This window comes from Macrobrachium nipponense, chromosome 1 (genome assembly GCF_015104395.2).
Source record: "Macrobrachium nipponense isolate FS-2020 chromosome 1, ASM1510439v2, whole genome shotgun sequence".
In the NCBI taxonomy this organism is placed as follows: domain Eukaryota; kingdom Metazoa; phylum Arthropoda; class Malacostraca; order Decapoda; family Palaemonidae; genus Macrobrachium; species Macrobrachium nipponense.
In genome coordinates, this window is record NC_087200.1 from 57,951,903 (window position 1) to 57,975,116 (window position 23,214).

At 39.0% G+C, this 23,214-nt stretch overlaps 1 protein-coding gene across 1 annotated transcript in view; it reads left to right on the forward strand.

The window, feature by feature from the left end:
• Nucleotides 1-20,637, forward strand: part of LOC135219326 (uncharacterized) — a 298,402-nt gene extending 277,765 nt beyond the window's left edge. The window contains exon 13 of the mRNA XM_064255990.1: nt 19,195-20,637. Within this exon, the coding sequence (XP_064112060.1) occupies nt 19,195-19,313 (119 nt within the window). The 3' untranslated portion in view covers nt 19,314-20,637. The remainder of the gene's footprint in view (nt 1-19,194) is intronic.
• The last annotated feature ends 2,577 nt before the right edge of the window (nt 20,638-23,214 follow it).

Sequence of the window (23,214 nt, forward strand, 5' to 3'; positions counted from 1 at the left end):
CCGAATGGAAACTACCTTGAAGGAGAATGTCTGATCTATCTTGAATCCCAGATACGGACGGAAGTGTCTTGCAATAGGGATATGATAGTAGGGCGATCTGTAAGATCGATAGAGGTGGTGACGGCCCCACGGGGAGGGGAAGTAAGGTCCGCACCTGTGAGATCGTGAGCATCTTGAACTTGTCGCAGCGGATGGCTAAGTTTAAGCGGGACAAGTCTAAGATTACCCTTCTTTTGTGTGAGCCTTTCTTTGGCACGCTGAACAAGCGACCTTGAAATTTTGAACCTCTTGACTTTGGCTATAGCTCCTTTCTGAAGGAGGTCCTCCGCGTACTCTGTCAATTCTTTGGAAGGAAATTGACGGAAAGGTCTGGCTGGAGGTGGGTTCGTCAACCAGCTCCAACCCAGCCCGTTTTTGACACTATGCTCTGAGCCCACTGGCTGAAGTTCCACCGGTGGCGAAAGTGAAACAGCCTCCCTCCTACCTGAAGTTCTTCATTGGTTCTGGTAACCACCTCGGCCTCCTCGAAGTGCTTTCCCCACCCCTATTGAAGGGGCCTCCCGATCCTCTCCCACGAAAGGACCGCTTACCTCTGCCTCCCTTGCCCGACGTCATACTTCTGAGAAGCTTGACTCTCGAAGGCTTGATTGTAAGCTGGAGAGATGGCGTATGAGGTGGTTTGGAGGGTTGAGGCTGAGGGGATATCACATAAATTGGCTGTGATTGACCTCTAGACGTGGAGGGTTGGGCTGACTGCACTAACGGCATTGCTGGAACTTGTTGAGGAAAGCGTGGTTGCTTCTTTTGGTAAGGTTGGCAAACGTCTGGGTTTCCTCTGTCCCTTACCTTTAGGTGTCAGGTCTTGCCTCCTCCTAGCCGTAAGACCCCAACGGTCTTTAAGGCTCTGGTTCAACCTCGTAGCCTCTGCCTGTACTTCCTTAACCATAGCCTCTGGGAAGAGATCTGCGCCCCAGATGTTAGAAGAGAGTAACCTATTCGGTTCATGTCCGAATGGTTGCCTCTAGCAGGACATGCTTTTCTACAATTCGTTCTAGCAGTGGCAAACTCGAACATATCTGACTGCAACCGTTTGAGTCAGGGCTTGGTCATAAGCTTAAAAATTGGTTCTGAAAGCCATAAGCCATGGTTGCTACCTCAGACATAGCCATCGAGTTGATTGATCTGGCTAGTCGTGATTTTGAGTCAAATTCAGCCTGAATAAGACTATCTGGGAGCCTGGGTAGCTTTTCACCAAACTGCTCCATAGCACAGTCCGGTTTGAGTTTGCCAGCTGAGAATGTATTCGGCAAGTCTTCCCACAATTCTCCGATTGAAGGGAGCAATGGAGATGTGGGATCTGCTTCTTTCAACTGAGGCATGGGTTCCCCCTTCTGGGCTGCTGAGATGGTCGACCTTGCTATCTTGGTTAGGAACGGGAGCGGGGTACTCTCATCCATTGTGAAAATGGTAAAGGGACTTTTAAATGGTTGTATCTTGGTGTTCGAACAATCCATGTCCTCTAAACATCTGAGCCATTCTCTCTGAGCCTGGTCTCGAGAATAGAGGACTGTCTCCTTTGGTACCCTATCGTCCCGAACCATAGCCGAAGGCGTGAGCCTTGCGTAGCCTATGAAACGGAGGCTGTAGTCCTTCCGGGTAGAACTCGAAGTCCTCTATTCTTCGAGTTCCAAACTCCGGTATGGAGATGAGACCATCCTGGAAGGGGGCGTATGACGCTACTCTCCAAGGGTTGTTCATGGAGAAAGCGGGAAGCGAGTCATACGGAGGAAGCTGAGATCCACTAGTGTTGGAGAGTGAGGGAGAGGCTAGAGGGGCTTCTCTTAGCCCGGCTATAACAGAATCCTGAGAAGTGATCCTGTCTGACAGGCGAGATATCATTTGTTCCATACTACTCTTAAGGGACCCCACTAGGTCGCCCACCTGTTGCAACAGGCCAGCATTGGAGTCCAAAGCCGGAGCTGCTGCGGAGGTGGAGGGGAGGCTCTGGATAGGAACCAAAGGTAGTGGAACTGGTGAAACTGCCGGGGTGCGAGATCTCTCCTTGGGTTTACTTTTCGAGGACTTAGAGCCGGAGCTAGACCCTTTAGACCTGTCTGGGCCGGGATTACGAGCCGGAGACTTACGCGAGGAAGAAGACGAGGACGTCTTCTTCGAAGACGATGACGTCTTAGTCAAGGTCATCACTTTAGACTTGATCTTAGGTCTAACCGAAGCCTCAGGAGGAGTAAATAATTCATCACCCGTAAAGCCTTGGAAGGATGGAGAGGTTGCAGGGGTAGAAGAGACAGTCACACCCAAGGGTGACCCTTGGGTACCTGCATTACTTACCTCGACCAACAGGTCGTCTATACCTACCATCGGTTCAACATTAATATCCAGGGTTGCGACATCCGTGGAGATATCCTGGTCTTGTTCAGTTAAGGAGGCCGCCAGCTGTTGTTGGATGAAGGCAATAGTCGGGTCCTCCGCCTCTACTGGTCGACGTACCCTGTCGCCTTGCCTCCGGGAAAGATTAATAGTGCTAATCGCTTCTCAAGTATGTAGGGTCTGACCTTGGCGGCGTTCTTGCCAAAACCTCCGACCATGGCCCGCAAGGGTAGCCAGTGCTGTATCCCTTACTGCCGGAGCCTGTAAGAGAGGGCGTATTTTAGATTTAAGAATCACTTAAAACTAAAACTTAGAGTATAACATAAATTAGATGCCTTAAGTTAAAGTAAATGATGAAAACTTAAGTACTAAAAGAAGCGGAGCAGCTACCGGAGATGGAATACTTACGCCTTCCAAAAGCTGGCTCACCAGATCGTAACATATGGTACACGTCTCATGGTACCAGACCTGGATGTCCCCGTGCGGAGTCGCGCATGGAGCATGGGACCGGCAAACTTCGTGTCCACAGGGGTCCTGAAGTGTAGCGGAACATCCCGGATGCTCACAGTTGGTGGCCTGTAAGTGGGAAGACACATGAGTATCTTAAAGGGGTATCACTTACAGACTAAAGGACAAAAGAACTCCGTTACATGCCGGAGCTCGGAAAAAATTTGGGCATAACCCCTCCCTGCTTCGCCTGAATAGGCTATAATCCCGGAGAGATCCGGTAAAATATGAAAGGGAGGGGGGGGGATGGTTTAAGATACTTAAGATAAACTTAAAGATAACTTAAACCTAAACACAAGCGAACCGGACTAGGTCCAGTTGAAGCGGAGTGTAGAAACTCAGCAATACGGTAAGGTTAGTAGAGACCTACTGTATGCTCCGGTCCATCTAATGGGTGGACTAGCTCCTTCCGCTGGATACCAGGACTCCGATCAGGGAGGAGCTCTAGTAAGGAGGGAAGGGCGAGAGGACATACAGGCTCGAGCTAGCCCGGAGCGACAAGGCAGTAACGGAGGGGGGGAAGGCCAGGGCCCCCCACAACGTACCACCCGGCCGGACCGAGAAGCGGAGAGGTCGGGACCAGTCTGGGTCTGTCCGACTCCCTAGCCCCTCCGGCGGAGGGGAGAGGGGGAGGCAGGCTCGGGTATGTGAGGCGAGCATGGCAGACCCGGCCCACGCCCACCGACTCTATGGAAGAGCGGGAGGGGGGGGGGGGGGGGGGGGGGACTGGGCAGGCGTCTGGCTGTCCCGTGATCACGCAGTGACCACGAGGCGGTAAACTGAGATACGGTAACCAAACCTAGGCCAACCAACTGATCAGAGAGAAGCTATCGGGAAGCAACCTGAACTGAAAAGCGGTAGAATATAGGCCCACAGGGCTAAAACCAACTGATCAGAGAGAAGCTATGTGGAAGCAACCGAACTGATCAGCGGTAGAATAGGCTCTATGAGCCGGGACCTAGGCTAAGCCAGACGCCAAACTAACCTAACAATGACAAAATATATATATAAATAAAATAAAAATGAAAGAAAGAAGGTAAAATAGCAGGAGAAAAAATCCAGGAGTGTACGACTAACCCGAAGGCAAGTCTACCACTCAAAGCTAGTCAGGGGCCGATACTAAGAACCTGGACTAGGATCTGGATAGAAAAAGCCTACATAAGGTGATATACATGCATGCATGATAACCTGAGTAGACCTTAAACTAAATAAAGCGGATAATCAAAATAGAGCGTAAACGAATAAGGGATGTTCTAGGTATGGGAGACCAAGAACGAACCCACCACGCGGCAGGACCATGCTGCCATGCTTCCGACCCCGAGAACGTATTTATACCTAAAAAACGGCAAATACTGTCTCAGGGACGGAAAAAACCAACTAACCGTAAATACTGAGTACTTAACTTAGCTGCTGCAATAGCTGCACGCTCCATTATCGAAAATCCGAAGAAAGGGCACAAAATACACAGAGAGAAATAACACGTGTGACTCGTGCGAGCTAACTGAAAAGGATGACCACCAGAGGCGCAGCAGTCGGCAGCATGGGATGGAGTAGTAGTAGTACGAGCTGCTCTCTCTGTGGGTCGGCTCCCCTCTTGGAGGGTTTTGTAGTGGGAGATTTCTATTGGCATTTGGCTCGTGGTATGGCTCTCCTCGCCTAGTGTTCATACCGACACCCTCCTAGAGGGTGAGCGAGTCCAGTTATACTGACCTTTTCTTTTCTTTCTTTTATTTTATTCTTCTGGTATGGTTTGTTAGTACATTTACCCTAGAAATAATAGATTAAAGGATATTTCGCGCAAGCGACACGAGCTGAGCCCAGAAATGGTCATTCTTAAGTTATGCCGTTGGTGCACTGAGTAGGGGGCGCTGCTTGAAGTGCCTCCAAAACTGGTTTAAATTACATTTTGGAGTATATCAATCAAACCTGTGATGAAAGTTTTGTTTTGGCACTGTGATTACAGATGTGACATTCTTAAATGGCGCATTAGTGCAAAATGCATTCAAGAAGGGCCCAAAGGGGGCCCTACTGTCACATTTAAATCACAATTTGAGTACATCAATGAAACTTTGTGGAAGTATACCTTAGAGCTTCCTGATGAAGGATCAGTAATTCTGAAGTATCAAATTTGGTGCAAAACCCATTTAAGAATGACCTAAAGAGAGTGCTATTTTTAAGCACATTTAAAACACATTTTACGTACATTATTGAAACTTTGTAGAAATATCCCTTAGACCTTCATGATAAAGGATCAACAGTTCTTAAGTGTCGAATTTGGTGCAAAACTCATTTAAGAAAAGCCTAAAGAGAGTGCTATATTTGCACATGGCAGGATAAAATACATTTTTTAGCTCCATGACCTCTTTATATACCATAAATAAAACATCGTGGGAATATTTTTTATCTGGTATAAGAATAAAGGAACTGCAAATTTATATATTTAAGTATTTATTCATACAAGAGAAGGTGCATTGGTGAAGAGTGAAATATTATACATGCCAATACTATTTACAATTCGATATTCATTTATGGCATTTACCTGGATATTATAATATAATATCTAACGTATCTAACTCATGAATTATTAGTTTTATAAATCTAATGTTTCACACCTTTTGCAAGGTAGTAGTAGTAGTAGTAGATATTGTGGTAAAACATTGCTATCTAATAATATGCTACTACAGGGGATGACCAGGCAAGTGATTATGCTCTTTAAAACCAAAACTGCCTTTTGATAGACGTACTCATATTAATTAGTAGACACATACATGTATCACTTTTGCTATAAATCTATTGCTAAAGTTTATAAGATGAAACATCAAAAATGCTGGTGAATCACACACACACACACACACACACACACACACACACACACACACACACACACACACACACACACACACACACATTCTCTCTCTCTCTCTCTCTCTCTCTCTCTCTCTCTCTCTCTCTCTCTCTCTCTCTCTCATAGTGATGAATGTGCAGGGTTTAGTTACAAGTAACTCAAAAAAGAAAAATAGTTCCTAGAAGAACTAACCCAAAATGAGAAAATAGATATAATGAATATAAGTGAAACCTGGTATTCCCAAGAGACTGGTAATGATGATCAACTAAAGGGGTTCCAAACTTATAGAACAGATAAAAAAATAGGAATCAAGGGGGAACTGCGATGTATGGGAGAGACATAAATCAAGGAAAAATATATGAGCAATATACTAACTCAGAATGTGAATTAATAGCGGTAGAATTTGAATCAGAAAAATTAGTTAACATTGTAATATATAGACCCCCTAATACTAAAGAGTTTGACACAGTATTAGAAAAATTGGATGATATATGTAGAAATCACAAAGACTGGAATATACTCCTATCCGGAGACTTTAACTTTACTTTCGTAGATTGGAAAGAACGAATAAGAGATTGTGGTTGTATTTATACATATAAAAGAAAAGAGAGTAATAGTAGTGCAGAAGATAAGAGGCAATTCAGAAAGCTATTAGATATGCTACTAGAACAACATTCAACAAATAAATCACCTGCCAACAAGAAAGGATAATACTTTAGACCTAGCATTTGTGAATGGGGTAAATTATGTTAAAGAAATAATAGTGTATAATATGAGTATTTGAGATCATAATGTCATAGAATTAGCAGTCCATTCCAAAGCAAAAGAAAACAGAGAAACAGAGATAAGAGATGAAAAGGTGGGAAGGATATGAAAAATACAATTTCTATAGTAAGAATATAAAATGGTCAGAAATAAATGAAAAATTAAACAAAGATTGGGAAAACATTCGTAAGTGATGATATACAGGTAAATATGGTATATTATATAAAATTTTAGAGAAAATAGTGGATAAGTATATACCGAAGAAGGAAAGTAAACATCACTCATGCATACCAAGAGACAGAAGGCTCTTGTTCCAGAAAATTAGGAAGTGGAAAAAAGGTCGTGCAAAAGAAAATAATGCATGGAAAGTGATGAAACTAAAAAGTAAGATAGAAAATGCAGAATAAAACATTATACAATCAAAAGAAAATGAAAAATGGGACTTAGAAGAAAAGACTAGAAAAATATCAAGCAAAACCCCAAACTATTCTACTCATATTCGAAAAAGATGAATAAAAGAAGAGTAGAAGTAGGCCCTCTTAAGAAATGTAGAGAGATTAACGAATGAAAAAAAGGAAATATGCAACATATTAGCAGAAAGATATAAGAGATAATTTACCCCTAGAATTGAAAATGAAGATAATGATACAGGAATAAGAGATGAAAATCGTGAATATCGGACATAGATATCAATGAAGCCGATATTGTGCAGGCTATTAATGAAATTAAAAATGGATCAGCAGCCGGACCAGATGGCGTCCCTGCCATTTTGTTAAAGAAAGTAGTTCATTCTATTGCAAAGCCACTCGCAGTATTATTAACCCTCTTACGCCGAAGCGGTAAAAAAAAAAATTGTCTCCCTTGTGCCGGAGTTGTTTCAGAGTGAGCGCGGAAGCGGAAAAAATATTTTTCTCAAAAAATCACAGCACTCTTAGTTTTCAAGATTAAGAGTTCATTTTTGGCTCCTTTTTTTGTCATTGGCCGAAGTTTAGTATGCAACCATCAGAAATTAAAAAAATGATCATTATCATATATAAATAATGCGATATATGATAGCGCAAAAATGAAATTTCATATATAATTGTATTCAAATCGCGCTGTGCACAAAACGGTTAAAGGTAACATTTTACTTTTTCATCGTTGTAATGTACACTAAATTGCGATCATTTTGGTATATAACACATTGTAAAACGATAAAAGCAACACAGAGAAAATATTATCACAAAATAATGCATGAATTCGTAATGCGCGGATGTAAACAAATATTTTTTTCAAAAATTCACCATAAATCTAAATATTGTCCTAGAGACTTCCAATTTCTTTCAAAATGAAGACAAATGATTGAATATTACTATACTGTAAGAGCTTACAATTGCAGTTTTCGACCATATCTGAAGAGTTAAAGTTGACCGAATGCCGAAAATTTTTATATATATATTTTTTATATGCAATTATTTTGGAAATAAGAAAAGCTACATCCTTCAAATATTTTTTGTTTTATTCTACATGAAATTGCGCACATTTTCATATATAAAACTCTATAAAATGCCTAATATGAAACGGAGCAAATATTCCGAGAATGGGACGTACACATTTCGGAGATTTGTGGCGGAGAATCCGCGCGCGGAGGGAAGGAAAGATTTTTTTTTAAATTCACCATAAATCTAAATATTTTGCTAGAGACTTCGAATTTGTTTCAAGATGAAGATAAATGACTGAATATTACTAAACTGTAAGAGTTTTAGCTTACAATTGCATTTTTCAACCATTTCGGTAGAGTCAAAAAGTTGACCGAATGTGGTTTTTTTCTATTTATCGTGATTTATATGCAAACATTTCAAAAATGAGAGAAGCTACAACCTTCAATTTTTTTTGTTGTATTCTACATGAAATTGCATACATTTTCATATATAAAACTTTATGTAACGGCTAATTTAAAATGGTGCAAACATTACCACAATCGCACGTATGATTTTTTCGGAAGAGTTACCGCACGGACGAAAGAAAATGTTATTTTTTTCATAAATTCACCATAAATCGAAATATTGTGCTAGAGACTTCCAATTAGTTGCAAAATGAAGGTAAATGCTTGAATATTACTAGAATATAAGCGTTTTAGCTTACAATTGCGTTTTTCGACCATTTCAGTAGAGTCAAAGTTGACCGAAGGTTGAAATTTTGGCAATTATCATTATTTATATGAAAATATCTCAAAACTGATAAAATCTACAACCATGGGTTGTTTTTAGTTGTATTGTGCATAAAATTGCGCACATTTCCATATATAAAACTTTATATAACGGCTAATTTTAAAATGGTGCAAACATTACCACAATCGCATGTATGATTTTTTTCGGAAGAGTTACTGCGCGGATATAAGGAAAAAGTTTTTTCATAAATTCACCATAAATCAAAATATTGTGCTAGAGACTTCTAATTAGTTGCAAAATTAAGGTAAATGCTTGAATATTACTAAAATATAAGAGTTTTAGCTTACAATTGCGCTTTTCGACCATTTCAGCAGAGTCAAAGTTGACCGAAGGTTGAAATTTTGGCAATTATCGTTATTTATATGAAAATATCTCAAAACTGATAAAAGCTACAATCATGAGTATTTTATTGTTGTATTTTACATAAAAATGCGCACATTTTCATATATAATACTTCATGTAACGGCTAATTTACAATGGTAAAAAAATTATGTCAAAGTGACGAAATAATTTCCAAGATGTGTCACAGATACTTTTTAGTGCGGCAAGAAAGAAATTCGCGCTTGCGCGCCTGCGTAACGATTGTAAACAAAACAACACCTTGATCCGTGAACTCCCAGCATCCCCCAAGGCGCGTGATTCAAAAGTTTTAGGCTGGTAGGCTTATAAGAATTTTTCCGCGAATTTAAAAAAAAACTTTTGTAAGTAGACGTAAAATACGTCCAGTCGGCGTAAGAGGGTTAAGACAAAGTGTAGATACAGGCAAGATTTATGATGAACATAAATTGGCATATATTACCCCTACTTTCAAAAGTGGATCAAGACTAGAGGCAAGTAATTATAGGCCTGTGAGTCTAACATCATATATTATGAAAGTGTATGAAAGGGTAATGAAGAAAAATTGATGAAACAATGAAAAATAGTTTGTTTAATATAGGACAACATGGTTTTGTACCTGGAAAAAGTACACAAACCCAACTGTTAGTCCACCGTGAGAACATATAAAAATATGATTAATGGAAAAGAAACAGATGTGGTTTATCTAGCTTTTGACAAGGTAAACCATAATATATTAGTGAAGAAAATTAGAAAACATAATACTATAGTGGACAAAGTAGGAAGATGGATAAAAGAATTTTTACAAAACAGAAAACAAATAGTGATTGCAAATGATGAGAAATCGGATGAAGCTAAGGTAATGTCCGGTGTGCCACAAGGTACGGTGTTAGCTGCATTGCTATTTGTTATTATGAATGCAGACATAGACAGTAATGTTAAGGACTTGGTCGTGAGTAGTTTCGCTGATGACACAAGAATAAGTAGAGAAATTACTTGTGATGAAGATAGGAACTCGCTACAAAGAGACCTAAACAAAATATATGAATGGGCAGATGTAAATAGGATGGTATTTAACTCTGATAAATTTGAATCAATAAATTATGGAGATAAAGAAGGAATGCTTATGCATATAGGGGACCTAATAACGAAACAATCACAAATAAGGAAGCAGGTAAAGACCTTGGTGTGATGTTGAATAGGAACATGTTACGCAATGATCAAATAGCAATACTATTGGCAAAATGCAAGGCAAAAATGGGAATGTTGTTACGGCAATTCAAAACAGGAAAAGCCGAACACATGATTATGCTTTATAAAACGTATGTATGTAGTCCACTTGAATATTGCAATATGATATGGTACCCACTCTACCAAAAGGATATTGCACAAATAGAGAGTGTACAAAGGTCCTTTACAGCTAGAATAGAAGTTAAGGATCTTGACTACTAGAAAAGACTAAAATTTTAAAAATTATATAGTCTAGAAAGGAAAAGAGAAAGCTACATGATAATTCAGGTGTGGAAACAGATAGAAGGAATTGCCAAAAACATCATGGAGCTAAAAATATCAGGAAGAGCAAGCAGAGGTTGATTAATAGTGCCCAAAAACTATACCAGGAAAACTAAGGAAAGCACACTGGACATTAATCTACCACCCACCAGCATCGACAATGCAGCATCTATTCAATGCATTGCCAGCTCATCTGAGGAACATATCAGGAGTGAGCATAGATGTGTTTAAGAATAAGCTCGACAGATATCTAAGCTGCATCCCAGACCATCCAAGATTGGAAGATGCAAAATATACCAGAAGATTCATTAGCAGTTCTCTGGTAGACATTAGAGGTGCCTCACACTGAGGGACTTGGGGAAACCCGAATAAGCTGTAAGGTCTGTAAGGTAAGGTAATCTCTCTCTCTCTCTCTCTCTCTCTCTCTCTCTCTCTGTCAGGAAAAAGATATGTGAATATGCTTATAATCATGAGTTTAACTAGTATATACTGGTATAGCTAATTATAATCTGTTTGCCTTTCTGTAGCAAGATTCTAGTCATCCTCATCACAACACCCATCTTCAACTGAAGATGCAATGTCCATGTCGTCATCCTCATCATTATCTAATGCTTCCAAGTCCTCTATCACCAAGATAAGGCATTCAGGGAGGTGATCCCCTTTGAACGAAACTGGTTTTTAAAGGCCATCAACCAACTGCCAACCATTTTCTTCATGGGGATGTTGCTCTATATGAGTTTGATCTGCTCTTGTCTACATGTTAACAACAAAGGAGGCACGCTTATTGGGAGAATTGAGCTAGTCTTCGCAAGGTGGTAGTCCACTTGCATTTATGCTCTTCAAATTCTCTAATAGGTGTTTTCTATTTCCCTTTGGCCCTTATGTCTTCATGAACTTCTCATACCTCCATTCATTCAGCCTAGTGTTTGCTTTATCTTCAGCTCCATACATTGTGGCTGTGAACCTCTGAAGAGCTGATTTTGTCTTGTTAGAAACTGTAGAGCTCATTGGCATTACTCTGAAAGTCTTCTGGTAGTCAGGTTGCTTTTCTAGAGTTTGGAGAGGCTTGACCTTCCCTTTTCTGAGAAACGTGGATGTATAGTCTGATCCTGTGAAGGCATGGAAAGTTGGGGATGCTGCACAAAGATCTGGTCCTAGTTCCTTCCATATTGCAGTTAGGCTGATGTAACGATTATTGTTCTTTGAAACTGTTCCAATATCCATCCACAATGTTGACTGAAATCTGTTACAGTGGTACAATAATATCACTGCAATGTCTGTGTCGGATGCCTTAACCATTATGTGTCTATTCTCACAATCAGCTGATAAGGAATGCAGACAGATCTTTGTGTCTGCCTCTTCATGGTTGTTCTTTAATCTATACTGTGTTTCGCAGTATCATACCATCTGTCACCTGGAACTTATAACATTCCCCTTGGACATCTAGGAAGACTTCATGATCCCTAAAAATGTTAGCATACAAAGAGTCTTGCCATTCATTGGCAAGGAACTGAGGTAGCTTCTTCTTGAAGGACTTGGACTTTAGGGCATTGTTTAGATTTCTGGGCACTTGTCTCTGCTCTGACCTTGTGATGATGAAGGTTCTGTCGTCAGATCCCCTCCTGTCTCTTTCAGTGTCCTTTATTGAAGGCTGTGAATAGTCATCAAAGGCTATGTGTATGCATTTGGCTGACGTTGTTAGACTCTGGGTAAGAATACTTATGGCTAACCCTCCGTATGTGGGGGGCAAATTTGGTGGCAAGGTATTAAGAGGAACTGTCCATCTATGATGTAAGCACTGACTTCCTTTGGCTGCTCTTTGAGACCTTTCACTTTACTCTCCAATATATTAAAGAGTGAACTCTTATAGGTCTTTGCCATTACTTCTTCAGGGCTGGCCAAGGACAGAGATACTGGGATCAATAGGTACTAGAGAATATGCTGCATGTCAAGTTTCTTGGTGGACAGCACAAAGAGACGTCCCATCAGATCATGTGATCCTTTAAATGCTGCAACTTCCGTGTTCTTTGTCCGATGATTGCTTGCACAGCTAATCAATCCTGTCATCTCTTGCAGCCGACTAATAAACAATGCTTGGGTAGCCTTTGTTACCATCCATCTGAGGCGAGTCATTAGTGAAAGGCGATTCCTGTCAGTCGAGATGCAATGTCGGCATTGATAGTTTGTTCCAGTGTCAAATCCACTGGAATTCTGCTGAAATCATGTTCTGTCCTTCACACTGTGATACATCCTGATTAAGTATCTCTCTAAGGCCGGGATGAGTCTCATCAATATTCAATAAGTCCAATTGGTATTTTGTTAACCAGCGGGAATAGTTGATGTGGCCTGTGACAAAGAACAGGTCAATGATTGGTGTCAGTGTGAAGACAAAGAGCTCGATGTTATTTATCTGGATAGCTCTTTCAAGTTGGTGAAATATGTTAATATACTCCACATACAACATCCAGAACTTTGCAGTGTATCCATGGGCTCCTGATACGGTTGCCTTGGTGAATTCAGAATACTCTTTCGAATGCTTCTCTAAAAGATCTGTACTGATCACCAGCTCAAGCCCATGTTCTCCTGTATTGGTATTTGCTTTCACAGTAGATATCAGGGTATGAAGCTCTTCTTTGTAATCACGTCTCCAGAAAGGCCGTGAAATGCAGGCTTTCGAAGGCAAGGCCAAGTAGAGGATGGAGCCTCTTGCATCAGTTGAATTGTGTTCCTGTGAGGAACCCAATCAAAGAACCTGGCGCAAGGACACCAGTCTCTATAAGCATGTCCGGTCCTCCTGATTCTGCTATGGGTTTTTCAAGGGCCTTGAAAAATGCCATCTATATATGGAAAGCACCCAACATGCTGAAAACATTGTCAAATGTTGGAGATTCTGTAACCTTGATTTGCATGGCTGGTCTTGTTGCTGCAAGGTCATATGTAACCAGTCCATTCTCTTGGTTGCATTCTTCAGCACACTTCTGGGTCGTTCGAAGGGTTTGTCACGCTACCGAAAAGCTGGTGTTGGGCTCATTAAGGTTTGGTATGTATCTCACTTCCTGCTTTGGTAGCTGATCCTTGTAGAAGATGGCATTAAACCCAACCCACATGGGAAGAACATCAGGTTGGGTAAAAATGGATGTGTTCTTATAGGTAAAGGTCACTATTTTGGGGACACCAAAATAGGGGGCAAGAGATGATTCTGCGACAGTGAGAGACCTCTTCTGACAGCTTTCTTTGCTCTTGGTGTTGCCTTTCTAACTGGTGTTGGTGTTCCATTACTCTGTTGACTGTTGGTACGATCTTCTGGCAAATTTTGATACTTTATTCCCATTGTATCATGCAGTGTATTGCTCCTGGACAACGTCTGTGTCATCTCATCGAAGTTGTCAAATGCAAGTCCCATTGGAGTTCCTGCCAAAGTGTCCTCTGGGCAAGCTTCTTTCCTTTCTTGGATGGCTTCAGCAGTTGATGTTTCGAGTTCCTCCAAGCATGAATAGTTGAGACAATGCCCAAACCAATTTAAAACTTCAGCAAGCTTCTTGCTACTTGTGATAGATCTTATAGCCATACCTAGAGTTACATGTTTTGCTGGCTTTGCATGGCCTCTTTGGACAACAGACAATACATCCTGACTTATGGAATCAATGACGTTTAATTTGTTTTCCACATTGGTCAGATTTGTTGCCTGTGTACAGAACTTTGAAGAAGTTCATCACTGGCTGGGGTACAATTGTGTCCCCATTTCTGATATCATTCATTGTTGGATTATCTGGTACATCTTTTTTGTAGCATTTAACAGCTGCTTGGTTGAGAAGTTGTTCCTCGAGCTCTGTGTAGTCGTAAGCCACACATACGGAATCATCAGCAAATACAGCATTGTAAAGAGTACTACCTAATTTCTTGCCTACTTGACTCTGGACCTTGATTTTGGACCCAAACTTATTTGTTAGGTTTCGCAACAAACTGTGCTTATGCATAAGAGACTCATCAGCAGATGAGCAAAAGTCCAAATAACGATCATACACTTATGTCAACAGTTCTGCACGTTTGTCAGCAATTACAAACTTCTCGACATATTCATGAATATTTCTAACAGCAATTATTGTCTTTTTCAGTGGAATGTCATCTTTTTTCTGTTCAGTTCTAGAAGTTCTATTGGCTGCAAGCAATAATGCGCTCTTGCATGTATGATGATACTTAGCTTCTTTTGCCATCAGGTCTACACCAATGACTTTCTAAAGGACAGCTGTATCCTTAAGTAGTTCAGCAGCTTCTAATGTTTCACATGATCCTAAAAGTTCAATAGCCCCACCTTTTTTCTTCCTCTTTTGATTACAGAAAAGACAAGTGACAGGAAGAATTCCAGATGATGATGGTTCAGCATCGTTATCTACCCTTGCATTGGAACGTAAATGCACTAAATTCCTGTCACTAGCGTCAGATGGTTTATCTCAAGGAATTGATGTTGTGGATGTAACGGCTGTGAATTTCTAGTAGCAGGATACATGATAACCATCATTCTCATCTGGGCTCTTGGGCACACTGACAACCAAGTCATAATAAACCGATTTCTGAAATTTGGGTTTTGCACACCTCAGCTGCGGCTTGCACAGCACTCCAGATCTTTTCATGGAAAAGTAAATCATCACAACTTTGTTTCTTCTCTAAGGGCTTCCCAGCATGGAGAATACAACGCCCGTCATGCCTGGAGCCAGCGTTGTTGGCAGGATCAGAGAACTCCATAATATCTGAAATAAAAGGGGGTTTCTTCTAAGCTAGAACACATTCTTTATAGCTAAATTAAGAACTAAATTTTCATGTGAAAATAAACAGCTCAAGAAAGACATTTTAATTTCATTCACATAATAATCCAGCAATGTGTAGAACACTCTCAACTCTCAATTTGGAGACCCTAAAAAAGAACTGAAACCCTCAAGTTTTGAAATAACCCTATAAACTCACAAAAGATCTCAATATAATATTAGGTTATCAAAATTTAAACAATTACAAAATATTACAAAATTTCTGTTCAATTGCTCTGCCCAAGGCAATAATATGAAAGTATGACTTTAGACCCTTCTTAACTGGCTAACTTCCATACAAAGCAAAGTTGCCACTATACTGGTATTTTGTAACTCTAATTTTTATAATCACGAGCACCTAAAAGGAATAGGCACAATTAGTACTGTCATTCTAAAATTTTATCGCTAATATATTCAGTGAAACAACAGTAGTGAAAATATAAACAGTATAGCTCACAATCGTGTGGTGTGGTACATGTGGAGGAGTTGACATGAGTGAATATATAGGCCTAAAGAAAGTAAATATAGGCCTTTTCAATGTACTAATAATAACACCCTCCAGGCCGCTCTTAAATGGGTTTTGTACCAGTTACAACACTTAAGAACTGCTAGTCCTTTATCAGGAAAGTCTAAAGGATATTTCTACAAAGTTTCATTAATTTACATAAGATGTGTTTTAAATGTGCTCAAAATAGCGCCCTCTTTAGGTCGTTCTTAAATGGGGTTTGCACCAAATTTGACACTTACGAATTACTGATCCTTCATCAGGAAGCTCTAATTAGGGTATACTTCCACAAAGTTTCATTGATGTACTCAAATTGTGATTTAAATGTGACAGTAGTGCTCCCTTTGGGCCTTTCTTGAATGCGTTTTGCACTAATTGCGCCATTTAAGAATGGCACATCTGTAATCACAGTGCCAAAAAAAAACTTGCATCACAGGTTTGATTGATGTACTCCAAAATGTAATTTAAACTTATTTTGGAGTGTACTTCAAGTAGAGCCCCCTACTCAGTGCACCAACGGCATAACTTACGAATGACCATTCAGAGGTCCCAATCCCACTAGCTGATGACTTTAGATATCAAACCTTTTGTACTCGAGATGTAATACAAATCTCTGTGAGCCCCCGCAATAAAGCTTGGAACCTCATGACACACCAGTCTTTCTTCCAACCCAAGGTATGAGAGGGGTGGCTAGAGGTGGGTAGTTAACGTTAAGAATTCAGGTTTTTTAGCTATGAAAAATACAAATTGATTAAAAATTTGTCATTTGTTCATACGCGGAACAAACCTTCGTTCTTAACAATAGGATAGACTTATACTTGGAGGGAGGTACAAGTACCCTGAACAGGCTTGGGGTTAAGCCCACCTGACCACCCTTGCTAGAAGATCGAGTTCTAAGGAAGGGGGTCTGAGCCTGTGAGAGAATAGATAAACGAATATCTAAAAACTCAACCTTCTGGGATTAAACACAATAAGACTTGTCCAGATTCACTGCATTCGTGGAAGGCAAAAAGAACTCTGCTTGTTTGAGCAGCAAACCACATAGGCCACAGGGATTTGTTACTATACCTCTCTCCCCTTGTTAGAGAGAGGAGTACGTGCTACTGAGAAGCAGATTTGTTTACTGTACAGGAACAAACCAAATAACTGTAACCAGTATGGCTGCCCCACTTACCAGTATCAGACCATTTCCAGGTTATGGCATGTCATATTCTTCAACCCACCTGCAGGAATAAGAAAGGAGACCAGCCATCTCCCTCAATCTCTCTCTCACACATCATCTTGGGTAAGATACCAACTGTCCCGCTGAGGCCACTGGATTAGCTACATAACTTGATGGGCAGCCACCACCAGACCCAAGGAAAAGTGTCCTAGGACCTTTAGGCATTGTCCTTCAGGAAAAAGAAGTGAATGTGGTCTGCTGAAGCCAAGAACCAGCATTCAAAACCCTATAAACAGACAAGTTCTTCTTAATTGCCAAAGAGGAACTCATTCCTCAGAAGTAATATGCTCTTGCATGAATAGACTCTGACAGAACTGTCCGATCAGACAGATTTGCCTTGTTTTCCATAACCTCACTGAATGACTTTCTGGACAACAATCCGCAAGAGCTCTTGGTTTGTCTCGTCAGAGTGCCACATTATTATCTAAAAAGGACTTGTCACTGAAGACCTAGGTGTTGTAGACTTTTATGTCAGCACTGGTAGGTTCAGAAGGGAAGTGTCCAAGAACACGATTTCATTCCGACTGTGTGAGGCGATTAAGCAGGCTCACTATATTGATAGTTTTTCATTGAGTCTGTGCAGGCTAGAGCACATGACGTCAGAGGTATAAGTTCCTCTTGGCATTTAAGAAAAACTTGTCTGTCAATAGAACTTTGAACAACAGTCTTGGTTGTGTCAGTCCACGTTCACTTCCTTTTACCTAAAGGACGTTGCCCACAGGTCTTTGGAAATTTTTCCTTGGGTCCTGTGGTGGCTGCTCAACAATATTGTATTCATCTGATGCCCCTCACAGGGCTATTTGTATCTTACCTAAGATGATTGTGTGGAAGAGAGAATGAGTGAGTTGGCTGGCCTCTTTCTTTCTCTTTGTTCCTTTCTTCTTCCTACGGGCGGTTGAAGAAAAGACACTTCATATGCTTAAACTGGCCTGATACAGTGACAGGGAAGTGTATGTTCTGGTGTTTTCTGTTGCGTCGGCTGTGAGTATGTGTTTGTTGGTGCATGATCGGTTTGGATATACGGGGAAAAATATGTTGTGGGAATGCATGAGAGAAATTGTGGTGGTTTTGCATTGCGACTATGCAGTAGACAAATTTGCTATTCAGTAGCAAGTGCTCCTCTCTATAGCAAGGGGAGTGAGGAGTGGTAGCAAACTCCTTTGGTTTATATGGTTTGTTATTTGAACATTCAGTTTTCTTGTCCTGGAATGCAATGAATCAGCCCAGATGGCTGAGTTTTTAGATATCCATTTATCTATATTCTCACAGGCTTCAGACGCCCTTCATTATAGATCCCCCCAAGTATAAGTCTATCCTATTGTTAAGACCGAATGTTTGTTCCGCTTATGAACAAATGACCAATTTTTAATCAATTTTGTATTTTTATTAGCTAACAAACCTGAGGTCTTAGCATTTACTGCTCACCTTTAGACACCCCTCTCAAATCTTATATCCTGGGTCGGAGGAAAGACCAACGCGTCACGAGGTGCTTGCTTGGTTGACGACAGCTTCCACCTTGCATGCTCATAAGTTGCGAGATTCTGCAGATTCCTTGCTATACAATCTTTGATTGTTTTAACGAGTTTCCAGCTTGGCGCAAGAAGATTTATCCATGTCCTTGATGCTGGGAAATACAGTGTGTTGCCAAGGCAACAAATGTTTTACCTTATACAAGGCCTGTGGACCCCCTTTAGCTCATACACTTTGAAAATTGAAACTCAGCTACCACATCATTATTTTGCAACTCTGAGGATCTGAGACAAAATCTTTAACATTTGATAATTAGTGTTGCATTCATTTCTGTACTTCTGCAGCAGACTTTCTTCTTTCCTCCCCACTCAGTCAGCATAAATTTGGTTCCGAGTACATTGGCTTTTCGTCTTTTAAACATTACCAGGACTGCTTCATCTGATTCTGCTGTTACCATTGTTGTGTGCATAGAGTAGCCACCAATCTTCTGTTTGCTATTCAGATATTGATTTAAACTGGGCAGTGACAACACATTTATAAAACAAAATTGAATTTCTAAAATTTTTGTTTGATCAGATAAGGCACTATATGCATATTTTGTAGCTAATAAAGAAATTATTCTCTATCCACAGAATACTTACTGCTTGAATTGGAGGAAAAAGTTGTACCAGCCACGCAAGATGTTGATGACTATGGTGGTGATATACAGGAACACAAAGATGGTGAAGCAAATAACAGTGAAAAGAAATAATTTTTTTTTAGGGGTTCTCATCTGATGTAATTTTTGTATGTATTCTTTTGTAGTATTGTTTGTAAGGATGTAAATTTTTATTTTTTAAATCCATTTTGAACATACACCACTTTTTTTTTTAAAGAAACAAGGTAATGCCACAGAAAAACTTGTAGAAGCAATTTTAAAGGTGATTTGTCTATAATTTGAGAAATATTTGATTATGGTTATTGTAAAGCTTACAGCTGTTACCAACTTTTAAGAGAATATTCCATTTTTATAGGGGTATCAGAAGTATGGCAATCTTCTAAATTTACATTATATATTTGTTCATAAACTTATGCATTTTTGAGCCGTGTAAACTACAGCTGTCCTAATTTTTTCTTGTTGACCAGAATACCTGTTTTAGTCTTAGAATGTGATATTGTGTTTTAATAAAGTTCCATGGTAACTATCCAAAGACAACTTTTAATGCTTTTTAAAGTGCATTAATGGTATACACACACTTAATGCTTTTTTAAGTGCATTAATGGTATACTACACACACCTCATGCTAGAAAGTTAGATTTTAGCTGCTTTCTGTAATCTTGACTGTACATTTCTATCATGTTTGCACATTTTAATCCTTAAATGCGGGAATCTGATGTATGATTGGGCAATGTGCATTTTTGTGTATGACTGAGTTCAAGCAGTTTGTACTGTAGAACAAGTAGGCTGAAAAAGAATATGTAGTAAATAAACTGTTATATCCAAATTTTGGCTTTAGAGGGTCTATAATTGGGAATACGTACATACCAAAAGAACTTGCTTATATATTTGCATAAACACCAATTTATTGAAGCATTTATACTTACTTTCACAATTAAATAATGTATGAAAACCATTTCAGTACTGTTTTAACTGACTCATTATTTTACTTACATACTCTTTAGGGTGATATAGTGCACAGAATGTAAAATATAGTGTATTTAAAGTATAGTTTCATACTAAAGACCTGGACTTTACTAAAATGTTCGAACTGCAGTTGTATGTTTTTTATTTAAATGATTGTTTATTGATAAATGTGCAGATTTAATCTTGTCACCCAATTTTTCAGAATAGTTTTCAGTTTATATATTCTTTTAAGTTACCAAAAAATACTGCAATTCATGGTGCACTATTTTATGTTAAAATGTGTTTTTTAACATTTTTTACCGAGAGGAGCTTGTAGACCAAGTAGTAATGTCATTGAAGTTGATACTTTCTTCCATAATCTGCAGGTTGAATGGAAATAACCGTTGTATATAATATCCCATCATTTGAGGGGTAGAGTTGATATATATATTAAATTACATTTTGTTGTATTGAAGTACAGTGGGGCCTCGTTATCCACGGGGGATAGGGCCCAGAACCCCCCCGTGATAAGTAAATACCCGTGTTATCCTGATACCCCCCTCAAAAATTGCTTAAAACTGCCTACTTTAATAGTTAACCCACCCAAGACCACTATTCCAATGTTTATAACTGCCTACTTTAGTTCAGACACCAAATATGTTTTCAACTATCACCTAAAACTAAATTCAAGACAGTTTTAAAGTTATTGTACAAAATTAGCCTTAAAAAATAAATGTAGTATATGTATTACTGTACATATGTAGCCTACTAGCCTAGGGATTACAGCTAGAAGCCTACATACGCATGGTGGGCCTCTTTTTTTTTACAAGGAAAGAGAGGATGAGTGGTAAGAGAACTATCAAAATATGTAAATCATATGGGTACTCACCAACAATCTATGTTGATAAAAGATGGCGACGATTTTGCAGTGCAATCCAGTAATATAATAACGATAATGCTACCAACAGTATGCAGCGAAACATCTCTTCCCTTCGTCACAACACGTTAATACTAGTATATTCCACGTAAAAACCTTCATCTGACCTTTAGGCGTCTTTCCCATAAGAGTAAAAGAATCAGGGCTTTGGATGCCACATAATTAAACTCGTTTATATGGGTACAATTTAAAGAACGCGCCGCACACCACATTTCATAACAACAACAAACAAACGTTTGTAGGCCAGTGTTGCCAACTGGGAATGGCAATTTCTTGCTAGATTTTGTTCCATAAAAGGCTAAAAAAAACTCACATACTGTATATACTCGATACGTGCAATCTCCCATATCGTGCAACCCCCTAATTTTCACCAATAAACAGTGGTTTTGTGTTTTGTCATGTATCTCATGTATCATGCAAGTTCATAAGGTTGGTGGTTTAGCCTGCTAATGGCCGAGTCATTCAGATGTGTGCTGATGCTAGTCAATTTATGGCAATTTTGTTATTAATCTCGAGAATTGAATAGAAAATCTCAAGATTAAATAAAAATCCCAAGATAATAAAATAATTGTAAAAATAACACGCCTTGGAGTCCTTAATCATTCTCTCTCTCTCTCTCTCTCTCTCTCTCTCTCTCTCTCAGGAATAAATACGTACGTACTGTAATTTGCAGTAAATGTGTAGACATTGTGTGCGTGTTTAAAAAATGTGCAGTACACACACATTCCGATGTTTCGGTTTTTGGAATTTTTCAGATTTCGGAATGTGAGGTCAGATGCATAATCAACACCAAACTACTGCAGCAAAAACCTTTTTTCTTTTTTTCCCTTTATGTTTTTCATTATTGTTATTTATTAATTACAGTTTATTTAAATAAATATTAATATAATACTGTTAAATGAATGTGAGATAATTAAGATCACCTATAATAAAATAGTGGGACAATTAATACCATATGTTCACTAATAGGTATTTTATTTTTCAAAACAAAAAACATTCCGTAAAACAACACAAAAAATATATGTACATAACAATCAAAATATAATAATGTTTTGCAGTTCAACTTGTGAATTTTAACAATAAGTATGACTATATAATATATTTTACCATATCGATCTTGAAGTTGAAGAGTCGTAAAATTCTGAGGATGGTCCGGGAAAAGGATTTGTACTTTGTGATTACGTATCGCTACAACACCATGTGGTATTTTCATACCACTATATTGATGACGCATCGCTACGACACACTGGTGTTTTTCTTACCACTATACGTTAAAGTTAAAAACATGACATAGAATCGACTTTGTGACTTCGTTCACTTTGATATTTTTAACGATACAATAACTATCATTTGTACTACTAAAACCATCTTCACATAAGTAATTTTTCGTAAGATATGTGTTGTTGCAAAAGCTAGCTTATACATAAAAGGCTTTTATAATTTAAGTCATCTTAGATATACATATGCACCCAAACTCATTGTGGGGAAATTTACTACTGTTTCCTCGGATATTGAAATACTTTAGCATCATTCAAACACTTTAATAATATATAAGCATAAATACTAGGCTATACATATTTACATCGTATACAAATACTACATACAGTTATATACACATACTTTTATATACAAAGTTAACAGTTATATACACATACTTTTATATACAAAGTTAACAGTTATATACACATACTTTTATATACAAAGTTAATCATATGAGTAGTGATCAGACGACAGCTGTGCACTGGACTACGTACGTACTACTTGGAAGATAAAACGAACAAAAATTTTGTTGTTGTTAGTCGCCGGGATAGATTAACATTTTTCCAGAGATTAAAAAGCTGAATTTTGTTTTGAAGGTATGTCAACCGCGATATTATATTATTGTTTTCACGAAGGAATAATTATAAAAAGAAAATTATTGAGTAATTTTTGCCGTCAGCAGTCAGAAAATCACGAACATGGTAACGTTCAAACCTAGTGCCATTCATGGCGTATGTCTATAAATAGAACAGAAGCAGAGGGCAGTCATTGGATAACAGATCTCCATGGCTACCAACCAACCAATCAGGTGTTAGTTATACTACTCTGTAATTTCTAGAATGACGTTTACAC